Source organism: Montipora capricornis, chromosome 3 (assembly GCF_036669925.1).
Source record: "Montipora capricornis isolate CH-2021 chromosome 3, ASM3666992v2, whole genome shotgun sequence".
Classification (NCBI taxonomy): Eukaryota; Metazoa; Cnidaria; class Anthozoa; order Scleractinia; family Acroporidae; genus Montipora; species Montipora capricornis.
In genome coordinates, this window is record NC_090885.1 from 56,500,252 (window position 1) to 56,520,251 (window position 20,000).

The following is a 20,000-nucleotide window of genomic DNA, read 5'->3' on the forward strand; positions in this document are numbered from 1 at the left end:
TTATTGGGTTAAGCAAAGCATACTGTGGGTTGTACCATCAGGTGATTTTTTCTAAACAGGCACACATCCCTTTTGCTAAAGCCTTCTTGTGCGGTATGGTTAATTATGCCCTCCCAATTTCACTCTCTGCTTACGAGCCAGAAGGCCCATCAGGCCGGCGCTTATCTCCGGTTTCCTAAAAGCATGAAGCGACTAGGACTATTAATTTTCTACTCTCCCCTGGATGGGATGCTAGTCCATCGTAGGGTTACCCCCAGCATTTCGCCAGTACTCATTTATACACCTAGGTGGAGAGAGGCACCGTGAGAGTAAAGTGTCTTACCCAAGAACATAACACAATGTCCCCAGTCAGGATCTGAACCCAGACCACTCGATCCGGAGTCGAGCACTCTAACCATGAGGCCACCGCGCCACTATTTAATTGCTACACTTATTGCATGCTGTTGCATTGCTTACATGTACGTACAGTTATATAATGATTTGATTGCAATGAACCGCAGTCATTTTGCACATTTATGTGCTCAACAGATTGGAACATGGCATCTGGTCCAGCAGTCTTTCCCTCGACAAGAGAGAACACAAACTATGCCCGTTTGTGCCGTCTTTTAGTGGATGTAGGATCTCAGGCCCTCCGCGATACCTTTGACAGAATACATTCTCCAGCTACTCTTAACAGGATTTTGTCAAGTACTTCAGCACATTACCCTACGTTGCAGTCACTGAGAAAGAGAAGAATTTTGAATCCCACACAGTGGGGAAAGCTATACCCAACTGTTTCTTCGTCTGTGTCATCAGCCAGCTTTGACATTACGCTTCTGGTGGTATTGCTGCGAAATATATGTGGTTTCAGTCCTCCTGCCAGTACTGGAAGCTGGGACAAGCTTCCTCTTCCTGGTGATAACAGTTGTGAGGCAAACATAGCACGAATCAAGTATTACAGAAATGAAGTCTATGCTCATGCCAGCCAAGCTTCTGTTGATGATGCAACATTCAATATGTTATGGCAGAATATAAGTAATGCACTGCTATCCCTTGGATCTGGAACAACTTATGCCAGTGCGATCAGCCGACTGAAGACTGAGTGCATGGATCCTGATATTGAGGAGCACTATCGAGAATTACTAAAGCAGTGGAAAAAGGATGATGATAACACCAAGAAGAAGCTTGATGAGCTGAAAGGTATGCTTGATCTCAAAGTAGTTAATGCCATTAGAAGTTGGTGAATTAAAGGTGTTTTGTGCATCTTGCCAATACGGAGGGTTCAGCTTTCAGAGAATTCTGCCTGCCAAAAAAAAGAGACAGGGAAAACTAGAGAAAATGTTGACTTACTATAATAATTATTATTTTTGCTAGAACCAAAACTGTACGAAAACAAATCTTTTTTTCAAGACATGGAACTGCATTTCTTGCACTTAAAAGCTGTGAAAGGGGTCAAGTCAGTTTGCTCAAATGAACTCCTATAGTACCCTGGATGGCCCAGAGGTTTTTTTCTCTCGGAGCGACAGAATAGGTGAAGAAAAACCTCTGGTACAGGCCGTTCTTTGAGAAGGCCGGTCCAATGGGATGCTGTCAGAGTCAGATTTTGACCCTAGCAATTCGATTGGTTCCATGAACTTGTCAGTTCTAACAAGTTCTCTGATTGGTTTAGCAACAGAAAGTAGTTCAAGCAGGTTTTCAATTGCTGTCAACCAGATTTCTCTTGCCCACTGTGGCCATATGGCCATAATCAAAATGCTGCGAAGTTCCGAAAGGGGGTCTTTGAAGGCAGAAAAAGTTCACATTTTTTGTTTTTTGCATATGTCAGCCAAAATTGTATATATAACATTGAATTTTGTAATTTGACATTGAAGTAGATAAGACGAATGCACCGTGGCAACCAAGTTAAAGATGCTGATTGGTAGTTTATGTCACATATTGATTTACTGAGTTTTTTCGATCTCAAACGAATGGGGCATGGCAGTGAGGTTCTCAACAGCCTGTACCAGAGGTTTTTCTCGCCGCTTCGCAACTCGCTCTTCCGTGGCTTTAAGAGAGAAAAAACCTCTGGCATCCAGGGTGTACTCAAGAACCTACAGAGGAAAGGAAGAAAGAATTTCAAAATAGACTTAGTTTAACATTTTTTTGCAAAGATGTACTAAAGCAGGGGAATTGACCGTTTTGGCTGGTATGTTTGTTTTCCCATTTGAGACTCTAGGGAAGTTTCTTTCAAAATATTTTCTTATGCATGTGCACCAGCCTGCTTGCAGGGTGAACTTTGTATTCGGTTGCCATATTGGATGGGGAAAAGTCGGAAGATCTGGGACAAGTGGGGAATACACCTGCTGCCGGAAAACTGGTCTTTTCTCGGTAGCTGCCCACTTTCTGTTGAGCTTCCGGTTACATGTCACGCCACAATAATGGATCAATAAACTAAGCGACCATAATCACTTAACCGTGCAGTTGTACAGAAACTTGCTCTGGAGTGTCTACTTGCACCCAAAAAAGCGGTCAAAAATGGAAGCAAGCCGGCAGAAACTGCAGCAAACAATAAGTGTGGGTTTTGCCCATTCCGATTTCTTGTTTGTTCAAGACGGAAAGTTTGAAAAATCTGTGAAGCCAACTTCGAACAGCGAGAAAACAGTGTTCAACCAACCATAGACAAACTGTCGGTGTACAACAATGTACTTTGGATCAGATGGCAACTAATTAATTTCTATCGAAAAATATTTTTCCAACTCAATCCATAAGCCCAAGGAAACTTTTTTCATTTCAAAAGGCAGGACAATTCATCCCAATGGTGTTAATATCTGCAAAGAAACATAATATTATCAGCTTTCAGTTTCTTCTGTTATTATTGCATTACTCTTTTGGTATTTGACTTTTCAAAAATTAGCTGTAACTACCATATTTTATTAAAAAAAGCCAAATTTAGAATTACCGGTATTAATTGCTTAAGAACATGAACATACACACAGTTAGTAATATTGGCCTGTTTGTCTGAAAAAGTAATGAGTTTTCATTTTTTACAAAGATATGTTAAAGAAATGGAAGTCTGACGAAGGAAGCACCAAAGAGAAGCTTGAAAATATGGAAGGTGTGTGGCACTGAAAGAAATGACTGTACAGAATAGAAAAAACTGTACAGAAAGAAAGAAAAAAGTTGGCACTAAAGCCCTGGCCAAAGCAAACGCCAGTCATCACAAGTCGACGCAAGTTTTGTTACTTGCGCCGACTTGCATACCGTTTGGCCACCCACTTGCATTCCCTTGCGAAGACTTGCGACGACTTGCGTTTGATTTGAACATGTTCAAATTTTGGACGCAAGTCCGCCCAACTTGCGTCTCGTTTGGCCACTCAACGCAAGTGGATGCAAGTTTTCGCAAGTCATTCGAAGTTTTTTGGTTACCATGGAAACCTCTTAGCCAATCTGATGCCGCTGTTTGAGCGGGAATCTCAAACTATTTCGCGCCTTTCGCGCTTTCCCTTTTGACAACATGGCTTTTGAAACGGAACAAAATTCGGAAAACGTAAGCCCCGAAGAGCTAATAGAAGACAAGGATAGAGAGTTAGAAAAACATAAAAAGGAAAACCATAACAGAAGACCCAGTAGCGGTGGAAGTATAAGCAGCAGCTACAGTGAAAGTAACAGCTCTTCCGAGTCTGAGCCTAGGAAAAAAAAAAACAACAAAAATTCTGCTACTTTTTGCAACGGACTTGCGTCCAACTTGCGTCGCATTTGGCCACCCTATCGCAAGTGAACGCAAGTCTTCCCAAGTGAGAACTTGCGTCGACTTGCGATGACTTGCGTTTCGTTTGCCCAGGGCTTAATGATTATTCAATACCTACTTTAAACCCTCTAACCCTCCCATTGATAAATTAAAGTAAAGTTGTCTGGTGTTGAGTAATATCTATCAGTGTCACTGAGGAGGAAAACAGTTAGAGCTGAGATGAGTGGACATTGATGTTGTTAACCCATTTACCCCTCGACTGACCCCCCAATTTCACAACTGCTGAAAAGGGCCCCATTCACTGTCCATTGTAGTCTTGTGTTAGAGAGACACTTTAAGGTGAACCAAACCAATAAAACACAATAATTATTGTTTCTTGTTTTAATCCAGAAATGGTGAAGTCAGAAGTCGGAGAAGTGAAAGGTGTGTTAATTAATTTTAATAAAACAACCATCATACATTGTGATTTTTACATTGTAGAAACAGCTGACGAACTAAGCATCTCACTTCTACATGCTACACTGTACATGGCTGCAGATATGTGATCACTTAATAGGGTGGATTGAGTAGCAGCATTCAGAATTAAAAAACCTAAATTAAAGAGAATCAGTGATAGCCCTTGTTACTCTACAGAAAACAGAGCTAAGTGCTGGCATCAATGAACTGCCTGGCTCATTTAGTTTTATTATCTAGAATCTTGTCATTGGAAACAGATTATTCCAGAGTCGCTCGTTTCTCGAGCCGCTGGACAAGGGAACGAAGCCTCTGGGAATGAGATTGCACCCCTGCCGTTGCATCACAATATGTATCACATTTTGTCAAGCAAAGATTCGTGGTGATAACGTGTTATAGAGGCTATCCTTACATTTGCAGATTGGTGCAGTTTCTTGAGAGTTTTGAAACTGGTTTGAGCCTTCTAAATTATTTTTCCTCTCTTTAAGAAATGCTCACCCAGTGGAAGAGGGAAGAGGGAGACACAAAAGACAACTTGGGAGGGATCGAAGGTAGGCTGGCAAGTATAAACTTCGAACGGAAATACTGCCAAATTGTGGCCTTAAACGTCTGGTGCGTGTAGGACAGTGCCAACAAGATGATGATAGTGGGCAGGTGCCATGTGGAACAGTCTCTCACTTTTTGGTGTCTACTGCCCTTAGCCATCATCGTGTGAGAGTGAGTGTCCACAGGGTTTGCATATTTTAGACGACGTGACCGAATGGCTAAACGCACGCGTGTAGGTTCCAGTTAAATTTAGAGCTCTCGCGTTCAAGTCGTACTCGATCGATATGGAGGCTTTTTTCTTTTTTCCTTTTTTCTTGTTTTTATTCCAGCTGCCGAAAACACAGAGGACAAAAAGCATAAGAAAAATACAACAAGTTAAAAGAAAAAAACCATATTTGGGATTGACGATACTCATACTTTCGTCAGGACAATTTTTTAGCATAAAGAATGCAGACAGGGCGGGTGGTAATTAGCATTAAGCGATTTTTACTAAAAGAATCAAAATTCAAACGGGTAAAAAGACCAATTCACCCGTGGGTGAACAGTTTTGGTAAAATAAACTTGACTAGATGCGAGGTGTGCATTCACTGTAATTGATGCCGAAGGTTGACGGTCTTTAAAAGACAACGGCGAATTTTGCAACAAATTCCGGCATTCTACTATTATAACAAATACATAAGAAAAAAGTATTACACTACTATTACTCTTTTGTAATATAAGTGGGACGTAATTTGCGATGATTCTCTTCAACTCTTAGAATTACACAAGAGATAGGTGTTGTTAATCAAGCGAAAGTTGTATTGAAATCTCGATCAGATAACGCTGGGCTGTAAACAGCTTGGGTAACTAAATACACTAGGGAACAAACCTTGTTCTTTATAGTTTTCCTTCGGGTTTTTTCGGTAACACGAAGCATAATGCATAAAGTACAACAACAAACCAAACAAGAGATACGTAATGCATCAACCAAGCGAAAGTGCAATGTATCTGATTAGGTAACGCTGGGTAAGGAACAGCATGCGTAACTAAATTCGTGCCTCCATCGCGTTGTCTACCCCCCACCCCCCAAGTGACATTCAGACTGCTCACGATGGAAACGAAGTTATTCCGTAGAGTCAGCTAAACGACACTTGAAATCAAACAATGTATTTCTATCCATCATGGTCATAACAAGACGATTCCATTTGAAACAAACTGCTTTTGAAACATAAGAAAAATCATCGCTGAATATAAAAATAGCAGCCCGGTTTGCAAGCACTACAGCAGTAGTCGCCATGCCCGTCAGCCGGAACCAGCCTCTTTAAATGCTCCTCAAAGGCTTCCATAAGCTTCCTTATTTGTGAGCAAGGATGGCGCACGGCAGTGGTGAGAGCACTTGTCTCCCACCAATGTGACCCGGGTTCGATTCCGGACTGGTGGCCATATGTGGGTTAAGTTAAGTTCTCTACTCTGCTCCGAGAGGTTTTCCTCTGGGTTCTCTGGTTTTCCCTTGTCCTCAAAAACCAACATTTCTAAATTCCAATTCAATGGCATGCAGGACCTCCCTGAAAACCACTTTCGAGTGAGTGGAGCTTCCTGGGTAAATATCGTTAATTATTATTATTACTAGTAATAGTTTTCACTACATCTGCCCCCGCCGCCTAAGATAATATGAAAGGCAGTTGCGATACGTTTGAATTATATGCTGAACATGTCGCCCCTGTGTTCGATTTTCGTCCCGACTAATCGTCGCCCTTGTTTCTGATTAATGTCCGGACAAAATCAATTTCTTAGCCAGGCAACTCGATTTGCATCAGATCTGCTTCAGTATTTGATTTTTCAATCGTTAACCCAAACAGAACTTTGGTTCTCCTTGCGAGTTTTAACTTCGTGACTCCTAAAACACCTCGGTCGTGTAGAACAATACCAATGCCACTTGCGGGCCCGTTTAAGCAATACCGATACCACCCTGTGCGCCCGATTGAGGAAATCGAGATTGATTCTCCCTACAATACATTTACGGCCTTTTTACGCGGGGACTTTAGGTTGCCTCCTCGGGTTTTGGGCTCTGGAACAAAACCCTGCGTGATAAATTATTATGATGATGATGATGATGATGATGAAGGCAGAATGGATCATCAACTAGATATACTAACCAGGAAAGTAGTCCAGCGAAATATTCCATTTTTGTGTATGACCATTTAGACAAAAGGAACGTGAAACTTCAATTCAATATCAGTTGAAAAATGGTCTTTTCCCGCCGCTACATATTGTTATGTGACTCATACTTCACTGATAAGCATACAGTAGACATCATTCTGATATAATATTTTCGGGTGAGTGAACAACGACGATTTTTTTCTTCAGTTATTGACTGTTTCTCTCTTTTAGATGGTTTTGGTGCAGCTGACCTTATCGACGATATTCGAGAACTCTACGAAACCCGTGAAGGATGGCTTGCGCCTTTCCCGTGGTGCGAAGAGTTTCGATTCCATCTTGATAACATTTTTACCAGGCTAAAAATGGTCAGCAGGAAAAAAGAACGAGGGGCAAAGACTGACTCTACAGTTAACATGTTGGAAATCTTCAAACCACATGAAGAATGTTCGCAACCCAGAAAGGTTTTGATTGAAGGACAGCCAGGCATGGGAAAGACAACCTATTGTAACAAGGTTGCTTACGACTGGGCCAGGAACTGTAAATCAGGAGATTCATTTCCTGATGTCCAAGTGTTGCTGTTGTTGAAATGTAGAGACATTAACTCTGACTTATGGGAGGCTATTGATGACCAGCTTTTACCGAAAGACATAAAGAAAGAAGAAAGAGAAAAGTTCTTCAGCTTCGTTCGGGACCATCAGTCAAAGGTCTTGCTGGTACTTGACGGATTGGATGAGTTGCCAACCCATAAATTACTCGTCTATAAAGAAATTATTCAAGGGAGAATACTTCCAAAATGTCATTTAGTGGTTACAGCACGCCATGAAGCTGGGATAGAAGTACGGGAGTGCTGTGACACCCTGCTAGAGGTCGAAGGATTTACTGAAAACGATGCTGAAGATTTTATCTGGAGATATTTCAAAACCGAGGAGCATCTGGCGAAAAAGCTCTTGGACAAGCTGCGATCGGATGCAAGCCTTGAGGAACTAACTGCAAATCCATTAAATACAGCACTTCTATGCCTGCTTTGCGAAGACTTCCAAGGAGATTTGCCAAAAGGTAGATCTCTCCTTTTCCTCGAAATAGTTGAGTGCGTGCTGAGAAGGTACAGGCGGAAGAAGAATTTACCAAAAACGGACCAAAACCTAATCGAGGTTTATCACGCTGAATTAAAGGATCTGGGTTGTATAGCGTTGAATGGCTTGCTCAACGATGAGATGTATTTCGAGCACAGCACATTCCGAAATTGTACGAGCGACTTAATACCTGAACTGGGATTTTTGTCAGTTCAGCCGGGAAGCAGCAAACGAAGACCAAGTAGGTGCTACGGATTTCTACACAAGAGCTTCCAGGAGTTCTGTGCTGCGTTTTATCTCAGTTGCCAGCTTCTAGATGAGGAAATTAGCCCCGATAGCTTAGTTTCTGACACCAGGTATTTTAAAGAGTTTCAACAAGTGCTTATGTTTACTTTTGGTGTATTGGCTCAACGGTGCCAGACGAGGGCCACGGCACTTATAGCAAGTATAGCAAATGCAATTAACCGATTAGCAGACGAGAATGCACGCGGTCACTATGTACTTGTTTCATTGAATTGTATCAAGGAATGTGAGAAAGATCAGGGTACCTTTAGCAAAGAATTAGCGCATACTTTTGGTTCGCTTCTTGAAATTCAGACATGTGATTTATCTCGAGGGACTGTTTCCGCACTGGCTAGAGCATTGGAAATCAATTCAACGCTGACATACTTGAATTTGTCTGACAATGAAATTGGTGACTCGGGTGCTGGTGCATTGGCTAAAGCAATGGAAAGAAATTCAACGCTGACATTCTTGGATTTGTGTATTAGTGGTAAAATTGGTGACTCGGGTGCTGCTGCACTCGCTAAAGCAATGGAATTAAATTCATCGCTGACAGAGTTACATTTGGGTTACAATGAAATCGGTGACTCAGGTGCTGGTGCACTGGCTAAAGCAATGGAAAGAAATTCAACGCTGACAAAGTTAAGTTTGTTTGGCAATGAAATCGGTGACTCGGGTGCTGGTGCACTGGCTAAAGCAGTGGAAAGAAATTCAACGCTGACAAAGTTAAGTTTGTTTGGCAATGAAATCGGGGACTCGGGTGCTGCTGCACTGGCTAGAGCAGTGGAAAGAAATTCAACGCTGACAGAGTTACATTTGGGTTACAATGAAATCGGTGACTCAGGTGCTGGTGCACTGGCTAAAGCAATGGAAAGAAATTCAACGCTGACAAAGTTAAGTTTGTTTGGCAATGAAATCGGTGAGTCGGGTGCTGGTGCACTGGCTAAAGCAGTGGAAAGAAATTCAACGCTGACAAAGTTAAGTTTGTTTGGCAATGAAATCGGTGACTCGGGTGCTGCTGCACTGGCTAAAGCAGTGGAAAGAAATTCAACGTTGGCAGAGTTACATTTGTCGAACAATGAAATCGGTGACTCGGGTGCTGCTGCACTGGCTAAAGCAATGGAGAGAAATTCAACGCTGACAAAGTTAAGTTTGTCTGACAATAAAATCGGTGACTCGGGTGCTGTTTCACTGGCTGAAGCAATGGAAAGAAATTCAACGCTGACAGAGTTAAATTTGTCGAGCAATGAAATCGGTGACACGGGTGCTGCTGCACTGGCTAAAGCAGTGGAAAGAAATTCAACGCTGACAGAGTTACATTTGTTGAACAATGAAATCGGTGACTCGGGTGCTGCTGCACTGGCTGAAGCAATGGAATTAAATTCAACGCTGACTTCGTTGTGGTTGATTCACAATAAAATCGATTACTAGTTTGCTGTTGCACTGACTGAAAGAGAACTGACACCCTGCGATCGTGAAATTGTATGCATTGCATACCTTTAAGCCATTTTCAAAACGTTTAAAAACTTATTTGGTAAGAAGAAAGGATAAGAAATAGGAATCAGTTCTTGAGGAGAAGGCCAGAGCCCTTTACGACAAAGCCGGAAGGGAGCCCATCAGGCGTTTTGTTTCAGTGTATTACAAATCCTTAGCCTGTCACGCAGACCTTCTCAAGGTTTCGTCACGCGTTTCTCTCCACGAACGTATGTGGAAGGAACGCGTGACGAAGCCCCAAGAATGTTTGGGTGGCAGGCTAAGAATTCTTAGAAAATCAAAAAACGAAAAAAAATTGTTTTTCCCATATCCAAAGCTTTATACTAATCTTTTTGTATACCCCTTTCAGTTAATTCCCAATCTGGAGGACAAAACAATAAGATTGTGTTGCATTTGAAAGGGTTGTTTCTCTCGGGGGACAGAACAACCATTGTTTTGTCCTCCACATTGGGAATTACTGAAATGGAAAAGCCTTGGAAAGCTGACGTTTCGAGCGTTAGCCCTTCGTCGGAGCGAAATTTTAATTACTGAAATGATTATGGGTCTTTTGAAGAAACTCTTAAAAGATATCATAATGGTATTCGTGCTGTGAACTAAACAAAAACTCGAATTCCAATTCACTTTCCGGAGGCAGAGTCTATCTTCCCGACTATCTTCGGACATTTGATTGTTGGAATCCAAAACGCAGTTCGGCGCTTAGCCCTTGAAGGTGAAATTCCGCAGAATTATGAAAATCGCAGTAAACGTCAGTAAATATTGCCAATGGCGATCGTAGTTTCGATTGAAGTGAAAGTTGCGTCATTGCACATGGAATGTACTTTGGAACATTTAATTTTGTTGGCTTTTACGATATATTTAAAGTTTTAAGAAAAGAATACACTTCATGCTTTCTTATTTTTAGAGTAAATGTCAAGTAGTCTGTGGCGCAAGTTGTCGACGACTAAACCCTAAATTATTAGTTGTCGACAACTAAGCAGTTTCCCTTTTCGAAAAGGGAAACTGCTTAGTTGTCGACAACTAATAATTTGGGGTTTAGTCGTCGACAACTTGCGCCACAGACTACGTTTTTTAGTTGTCGATAACTTTTTAGTTGTCGAACCTAAATAGTTGTCGACAACTAAATCCCTAGTCTGTGGAGGCCCTCAGACTGGACAACCTTTTGTTCCGACATCGGGCCACAGTACAGTTTTGGGCTTCCTTTGATTTCTTGGTAGTTTCTTGTAGTTATGGGATTGCTTACGAGTCTTACTCTGTTCTCCCTTTAAGGACCCTAGTCAGCTTCGCCCATGTTTTTGTTGACATACGGGAGTTTTGTTGACGTATTACTCTTGGGACTTCATCAAACCAAAAATAATCCTGAGAAAATGCGAGATATTTTTATCGCCTTACATATATTTCTTTGATACCCAAGAAGTTGGCAATGAAAGAAGGTAAAAAAAAGGTTTCTGCAGCATGAAGCGGCTAGGAGTATTTCTACTCTCCCCTGGATGGGATAGTAGTCCAACGCAGGGCTATACCCCTAGCATTAAATTCGCTGGTACCCATTTATACAACTGGCTGGAGAGAGGCGCACCGTGAGAGTAGTGTCTTGCCCAAGAACACAATGCAATGTTCCGAACCCGGTCCAATCGGTCCGGAGTCGAGCGCACTAACCATGAGAGCACCGCGCCTCCCCAATGAAAAGAAGGCGAGATGGTTTAAGGTATCAGTATACCCCAAAATTGATCATTTTGCCAAATTTTAGTTTTTGATATTCCCAGGTACATCTCATTGGGTTCTTTTAATTGCAAAAAGTTCCGCGAAAAAAGGTTTCTTCTAGACGAAGTTGTAAAGGAAAAACGATTCCATGAATAATAATCTCGTTACTTGGCAGTTAAGTACTGAGCCTCAGTAAAAGTAAACTAAAGATGGTTTCATTTGTCGCACACGCAATACACACGTGTAGCATAAGATGAAATGCTGTATTTCTACTTTCCTAGAATTTCTTCGTTTTCAAGTTTACCAAATCTTGAAACGGATGTTGAATTCGCGCACCAGTGGCTGAGTTGGTTGAGCACCGGGCTGCCATGCGGGAAGTCGTGAGTTCGACTCCGGCCGGACCAACACTCAGGGTCTTTCAGGGTCTTTAAATAACTGGGGAGAAAGTGCTGCCTTTGTAATTACCCCCGCGTATGGTTAGACTTTCAATGATTCTTCTCGGATAAGGACTATAAAGCGTAGGCCCCGTCTCATAAATATCTTCCATGTTCATTAGTTCTCTGTGGAACGTTAAAGAACCCACACACTATTCGAGAAGAGTAGGGGATGAAGTTCCCGTTGTTGTGGCTGTCCTCTGTGAGTGTAGGGTGGGTGGGTATAGCAGGTCCACATTAGCTGAATAGCTGCCAAAACTTCAACCTGCTAAAACAAATAAACACGCAAGCTTGCTCACTTCTACAATACGCAGTTTTATTATCGGTGAGAAAATGAAATGAACAGCGAAAAGATCAAGGCTCTTGCAGTTTGTGATAGGGATCAGTATTCAAATGTTCGCCGTTGTGTTCAGTCCTGTCAGCTTAAGTTGAAGACACGTATAACATTATTTAAACCAGAATCATCGATCCGACGGTGAATTCGCTGTTCGTGATTCCTTGCAATGTAGTCAAGAAAATACTTCTCCACTTTCCAAAAACGATAATGCATTTATTCTGATCATTGTAGCCGTTAATCGCCCTCTGGTCTTCGAGGAATCACAATTCAATAATTGCGGTACAGTAAAACACCCACGTATAAGAACAAGTGGATTAAGAACATCAGGCTGAAATTTGGCCAATAAAGCACCACATAAATAAGAAAAAATTCAGCCTGATAAATAAAACATGTTCTTAATATAACGGGGAAAGGGTATTAGAAGAAGGAGAAAGTACAGTACAGTAAGTGATCAAAGTAAGATGGTGTTCACAAACTTTGAAATCTATTTTAACTAGACCCTCCGTGAGGGTACACTGGGTTGCCTGTGGTACGTGCAGCGTTCCACGCAATTTCTTTCAAGTTGGGGGGGGGGGGGGCGTCACCCACCCAGAAGTCATACCAGAAATCATACCAGCAGAGGCCCTTTGGCTCACAGGTCCTCACACGTTCGTACGACGAAACAGATCCTTTTTTGAGGTTAAAAACCTGGTGACTGGCCTATTAATTAATCATTTGTCAGAAAGAAGAAATTCCTGTCCTCTTTAAAAAAAATTGACACGCATTGCTTACGTGTGGTAGTGAAGTAACACAGCGATTTATTCCATAATGTCAACTGAGCTGTGTGTTGTCTTCCAGGAGATTCAAGTTGTCCTTGCGTAATATGTAGCTCTAACAATGTACGATATTGTTTTGGTATTGTCTATCATTGTAGTGAAATGGTAGAAGTCTTGGGTAAATAGCCTGAGAAGACATGTGGTTACTAGCAAAGTACTGAGCCGAGAAAGATTGAAGAAAATAAATGGGAAGTGAAAAACATTGTCTTCTGGGATGACATGTTGACAGTTGTCTTTGCGTAATAAGTAGGTCTAACAGTACACGATAGTGTTTTGGAATTGTCTATCATTGTAGCGCCATGGTAGAAGTCTTAGATAAATAGCCCCTTGAGAAGACATGTGGTTACTAGCAAAGTACTGAAACCAGAGAGACTGAAGAAAATAAAAGGGAATCGAGAAACATTGGCTTCTGGGCTGACATGTTGATCATGCAACTTCTTTCCACCACAAGTGTAAGCGTGCACTGACAGCATCTGACAGCTTTGTAAACAAAAGTTGAAAGCTGGAGTTATTGCTCGGCGGGGTTGGTATCTGGATGGGCGACCTAAGAAATGTACCACTCAGTAACAGAAGCATAGGACCGAAAATTCTCTTTTAATGCTATCAAATGCGAACCAAGCAAGATACAGATTTTGTTAGCTTGCTTTATGCAAAACAAATATTGATGTAAAAGTAAATATGGATGCACAATTTTTAAGAAGAGCAGAATGAAGTTTCAGGATGGTCGATCGAGCATAAAATATTTTGCCATCGGTAACAAAATCTACGACATGAAAACAACATTAATTTTGAACTACAAATATAAAAAGTTACCATCAGCGAAAAACAGTTTGGGAGACTTTAGTTGTTTTGTTGTAATTGTACAAGTTTCAGGGGCACCCAACGTCAATTTTCGGAAAATATCTGTTCGGAAGACGTTTTGAGATCTAGAATTTTCGGAACATTTGTTGTAAAGTTTCTTGCTTGCTTGCCTGTCCTAGGATTTTCGAACATCTGAAAAATGGTATAATTGCCCATTTTTAACGGATTTTTACCCTAAAAGGGTCACCTAGAGTTTTCGGGAGCCTTTTTTCTGGCTGAAATTTACGAAAAGGTTAATTTTGATCCCTAGAATTTTCGGATCACTAGACTTTCAGCTAGGAGATCCGAACAGATAAAAAAAATTAGGGGATAAAAATGTGCCTATATCGACCGTTTAAATACTAAAATACGTTTAACAATGCTATGTTTAAGTTGTTTTGAACTATATTCTCGTTGGGTGCCTCTGAAGTTTGGCTGCACCGAGTAAATCGCACATCGAATTCAGCGGGCGCGGTGATCAAGTTACCGCGTTATTTTACCGCTCCATGTTTACTCGCGAAACAGTGAAGCATCTGTGTCAAATGATGCCAAGCTACCGGGTTTTTGTTTTTGTTAGTTTTCTTTTTCTTTCGATTGTTATAAATTTTGACAAGAAATGTGCGAATTCAACACAAAGATCACAATCGCCCAACTCTCAAAGGTTGACCATTGTTTCTGGAAAATCAAAAATTTACTCTTCAAGACAAGGTTATTTATCACCAGGTAATTCCATCGTTTTGGTAATAGCAGCTACTTTATTATTCATCAGCGTCACAATCTTTTGCCGATTTTGGGGGTCATTTTGTTGAAACTCAAGCACGCTTCCAACAGACCTGTTTATTTTCGTGACTTATGCGTTACCACAAAAACTCTCCCCGTATCACATTTCAACACATGTATGCAAATTTGCTAAGCTCGAAAATTACACAACATGATAAATTTACAAAAGCTAGAAATTTCACAGAAACATTTTCCAGCGAAACATTTATTGAAACAAGCAACATATTTTCTATAAGAGGCAAGAAACCCTTCCTATTTCAGTTGCGTGCGTGCAAGCGAAACAATCACAAAGCATATGCAATTAAATAAATTTCTGACAGTTCACATTCAACCCTTTTCGAAAGAACCTTGACCGTAAATAATAAAGCACAAAAGAGTCAACAAGCTTTCATTCAAGTAATTTTTCACTGTCACATTTCCAAATATTTTACAGCTTTGCAGAGTTGAGTGCAAAATACCGGTAAATGTAAATTGTCTGACAACTAAGATGCGACTTGAGTAAACACTGTGATGCATTCTTGTAGGCGTTCGATTCCTTCAATGTTAATTTGTTAAATCATAGTTAGTAAAAAAATTGCTATTTGATTTCCGTGTTTTATATAATACCAAGTTAGTAAAATATTAGAAACAAAGCTCACTTGATATCCAAAGGCGAAAAATGAAATTGTTGTCGAAGACCATTACTCGTCTCTTAAAATCCAGATATTTATTTTTCAGCGCTGTCTTGCTCATCCAATTGACGATCCATTCTTGAGCTCCATGAGGGTATATTTTGTTTGAAGATCCACTAAAACGCCATTCACGTCAATGACTTGTTAGTGAAATTTCCAATTGTTATACCGGAAGACTGTGCAGAGTTGAGAACAGGTAAATACAAATCTGACAAATAGCGAGACAACTGAGATAACAGATCCACTATATGGATTCCTTCTCTGTCTTTGTTGAACCCATACTGAGTTACCAGAGAACTGTTCATTTGGTTTGAGTGTTGTACAAAACACCACACTTGGCAAAATTTTAGGAAGACAGCTCTCTTTGATTATGGCTCGACGGGTGACAGATTGTTGTCGAAGTCCATTACTCGTCGCTTCTAACATTCGGCCGCCTGTCTTGTTCAGTATCCAATTCGCTTGCCATTATTGAGCTTCATAAGGGTACATTTTGTTCAAAGATCCACTAAAACGCCATTCGCGTTACATGACTTTCGACGCCATTGCCGGTTAAGTTAATCGTTCTACTGTGTCCACCAGAGAAATCTACGCATTTCCCACTACCCTCTCGATCCTAAGAAAATACGCGTAGAAGGCTCTATGCACAAAGACACCACTTAGCAGGGGAGTGACAGGCAGGACTTTTACCGACACGGAGAAAAATAAAAAAAAAAAGAAAACGAAAAATAAACAAGATGCTTCCGTGAAGCATACACTGGGTTGCCTGTGGCACATGTTACAGGAAATCAGAAGGCACAACTGCTTTTCACCACAAGTGTAAGCGTGCCCTCTGAGCATCTGGCAGCTACAATAGTTCGCTGAAATTCGTCCTGTTCGGCGGGGTTAGTATCTGGATGGGAGCCCCTCAAAACAGAAGCATTGGACCGAAAATTGTATTTTAATGCTAACAAATGCGGACCAAGCAAGGAACTGACTTTGTTAGCTTTCTTTATGCGAAACAAATATTGATGCAAAAGTAAATAAATAGAGGTACAAAGTTTTTGGGAAGAGCAAAAGGAAGCTTTCTGGACGGTCGATCGAGAATAAAATATTTTGCCATCAGCAACAACATTTATGACACGTAAACAACATTAATTTTAAACCCCGAATATAAAAAGTTACGATCACCGACAAACATTCTGGCAGATTTTTGCTATTGTACTTTTGGCTGCACAAGTAAAAGCGCAAAATCGAAAGTTAAATCGGATTCTGACGGCGCCGTGATGAAGTTACCGCGGTGTGTTTACTCGCGAAACAGTGTCAAATCATCATTTGACACAGATACCGGGTTTTTGTTTTTGTAAGTTTTTTTTTTTCTTTCAAGTGTTATAAAGTTTGACAAGAAATGTGCGAATTCAACACAAAGATCACAATCGCCCAATTCTTCAGGTTGACAGTCAAAACTTTACTCTCCAAGACGAGGTTATTTATCGCCAGGTAATTCCATCGTTTTGGGGATAGCAGCTACTTTATTATTCATCAGTGACAGATTTTTTTTGCCGATTTTGGGGGGTCATTTTGTTGAAACTCAAGCAAGCTTCCAACAGACCTGTTTATTTTCGTTACACTTGAGATCGTTTTCACTGTCACGCAATAAAAAAATAAATCGAAAATCATCCAGTAGAAAAAGTCAAGAATTCGTGATGTTGTAGAAGATAAATGAAGACGACACTTCTCCAAGTTTTAGGCCTGTGCGTTTCGCAGAAATTTACAGAGCCTAGTATGAAAACGCCATGTTGGTGCACATCTTTTGTGCACCAATATGGCGGCCGGAAAATAGTGTCAACATCTGTTACTTACTTTGGCTATCTAGGCGAGTGATCATCTCTACTGAACAGGCAGCTATTTACCTAAGCACTTTTCCTAATGCTTTAAATTCTAAAAAGGCTCAAAACCATGAGATAAATATACATTTCTCAATAAACTTGATTGTCGCCTCGTGTCACGCACCGCCATAACTCAGAAATTCAAAATGCTCTGGTTTCCAAACGAAGCACGCTATTGAGCTTTAAATTGCAAATGGATACAAATTTACCGCCTCTTATGCCTGATGAGGATAAGAACTTTCGTGGCTCTTTAGTTTTGGATTTTAGAAAATGATGACGTCACGTGAAAACAATCTATACCACAAAAATGCTCCCGTATCACATTTCAACACACGTATGCAAATTTGTTAAGCTCGAAAATTACACAACATGATATTAAAGTTCACAAAGGTTGGAAATATCTCGGCAAAATCCTTTTCCAGCGAAAAATTAATCGAAACAAACAACAACTTCCTATTTCAATTGCGTGCGTGCAAACAAGAGATGCAATTAAATAAATTTTTGACAGTGCACATCAAAACCCTTTTCCACTCGGAACGCTGACCGTAAATAATGAAGCTCAAAAGCGACAACAACTTTCATTCAAATAATTCTTCACTGTCACATTTCCAAATATTTTACACCTTTGCAGAGTTGAGTACAAAATACCGGTAAATGTAAATTGTCAGACAACTAAGATGCGACTTGAGTAAACACTGTGATGCATTCTTGAAGGCGTTCGATTCCTTCAATGTTAATTTGTTAAATCATAGTTAGTAACTATGGTTAAATCCATAAAAAAATTGCTATTTGATTTCCGTGTTTTATATAATACCAAGTTAGTAAAATATTAGAAACAAAGCTCACTTGATATCCAAAGGCGAAAAATGCAATTGTTGTCGAAGACCATTACTCGTCTCTTCAAATCCAGATATTTATTTTTCAGCGCTGTCTTGCTCATCCAATTGACGATCCATTCTTGAGCTCCATGAGGGTATATTTTGTTTAAAGATCCACTAAAACGCCATTCGCGTTACATGACTTTCGACGCCATTGCCGGTTAAGTTAATCGTTCTACTGTGTCCACCAGAGAAATCTACGCATTTCCCACTACCCTCTCGATCCTAAGAAAATACGCGTAGAAGGCTCTATGCACAAAGGCACCACTTAGCAGGGGAGTGACAGGCAAGACTTTTACCGACACGGAAAAAAATAAAAAAAAAAAGAAAACGAAAAATAAAAAAACGACGAAATTAAAGACAGATTCCGACTGGGTTTGCGGCAACCCAGTAAAAAGGCTTGTATGTTAATTAAAGCTCTAGTAATGGACAATTTGAAGTATTTGTGAAACCAATTGTAAGAACATTTAACGAACACTTTCAGGCTGATTTCTTACAAAGCACCCCTTAAATGAAAACATGATCAACCTCAAACCTGAAATTAGTGTTCTTATATGCGGGTGTTTACGATACTCCTCGCTGCCACTCCAAGAGAAGATGGTTCAACAAAGATTTCCATTTCCACTCGATAACATGTTGCGAAGAGCAGGTCATACATAAATAATCATTGAAAATGAAATTCTAATAAACATAGCTTAGTTTTCCTTGGAAAACAGAATTATATGGCCCATATGATGTCTGATGGAAACATTACTTTAACAGTTACAGAATCCCCCAGGTTTCGGTTGCACCGAAATGACGACTGAAGAGTTGTAGGCCCGCAATGTGAAGGGGGCGACTAGGTTTTTTTAAGGCTGGTTTTCACTAGAGTGGGAGTCGGAGTCGTAATCAGGAGCGCAGAGCGATACGATCTGGTGAAAATCAATTCGTCGGAGTCGGAAGCAGAATACCGATTCCGCTTATGACTCCGTCGCTTACGATCCAGTAGGGAGCTTAAGCAACGACAACGGCGACGGCAACGAGAACGTCATTTCAAAATATAAATTCGCGTTATTGTAATCGCTTCGTTACTATTTCAACTTTTTTAATATGACGGGGGTGTGGTACTTCCTCAAAAATGACGCTGGTAGGAACGGCGCTCAATTAAGGGCAGAAAATGAAAATTTATCCTCAAGTAATGACGTTGTCCATAAAACCTTAAATTTGGCTATTTCACGTTGTAGTTTTGCTGACGACGGCAAAGAAATGGACAAAAGTGAAAAACGCACGTGCAGGGCGTGCAAAGCTATTGTTTTTGCCTACTAAATATGCAAATTTGTGACGTTCTCGTTGCCGTCGCCGTTGTCGTTGCTTAAGCTCCCTAGTGAAAACTGAAAACGGAGCCGGAAGCGGAAGAGAAAACCAATCATAATGTTCGATTCCAAGCATTGCGATTGGTTGGTTCTTGCGGTTCTGCTTCCGACTCCGACAATCTCGTTTTCACTGGATCAAAAGCGACGGAGTCGGAAGAAAATGGGAACGTTCTCGTTCTTCCGACTCCGATTCCGTCGAGCTTATGACTCCGCTTACGACTGATTTTCACTAGGTCATAAGCGCTCTTACGACTCCGACTACAACTCCGACTCCGTCGCTTGTGAAAACTGGCTTTTAATTTGCTCACGATTTTCCCACACACACACGTGATTTTCTTTACTTTCATTGACGACAGAAGTCACTTATCTCTGAAAACCTCTTCCAGCCATTTAGCCAAGTGTTCTGCCTCCGACAACACTCGGGCAGCGTTTACACGAACGCGTTTTCAAAACGATGCGGTTTCGTCTGTCGTGTAAACAACAAGAGTGCATCGATTAGAATACAGTTATTATTTTGGCGCGAAGTTTGCATTTTTCAATTCAAAATAGTGAATTTATCACGTAGTGCAGCGCCCGCTTATACCATCACCACTTCCTGGCGAAAGCGGTTCCATGTAAACACTTCCAAACCGCATCG

The 20,000-nt window shown here is 40.8% G+C and overlaps 2 protein-coding genes across 2 annotated transcripts in view; both read left to right on the forward strand.

The window, feature by feature from the left end:
* Positions 1 to 20,000, forward strand: part of LOC138043454 (NLR family CARD domain-containing protein 3-like) — a 283,562-nt gene that overhangs the window by 131,533 nt on the left and 132,029 nt on the right. Inside the window, exons 7-8 of the mRNA XM_068889725.1 lie at positions 3,011 to 3,073; positions 4,097 to 4,129. Coding sequence (XP_068745826.1) covers positions 3,011 to 3,073; positions 4,097 to 4,129 — 96 coding nt within the window. The remainder of the gene's footprint in view (positions 1 to 3,010; positions 3,074 to 4,096; positions 4,130 to 20,000) is intronic.
* Positions 4,650 to 9,867, forward strand: LOC138042323 (NLR family CARD domain-containing protein 3-like). The gene is made up of 2 exons (XM_068888175.1): positions 4,650 to 4,710; positions 7,076 to 9,867. Exons 1-2 carry the CDS (start codon positions 4,650 to 4,652, stop codon positions 9,628 to 9,630), a joined length of 2,616 nt encoding a protein of 871 aa, XP_068744276.1. The 3' UTR covers positions 9,631 to 9,867.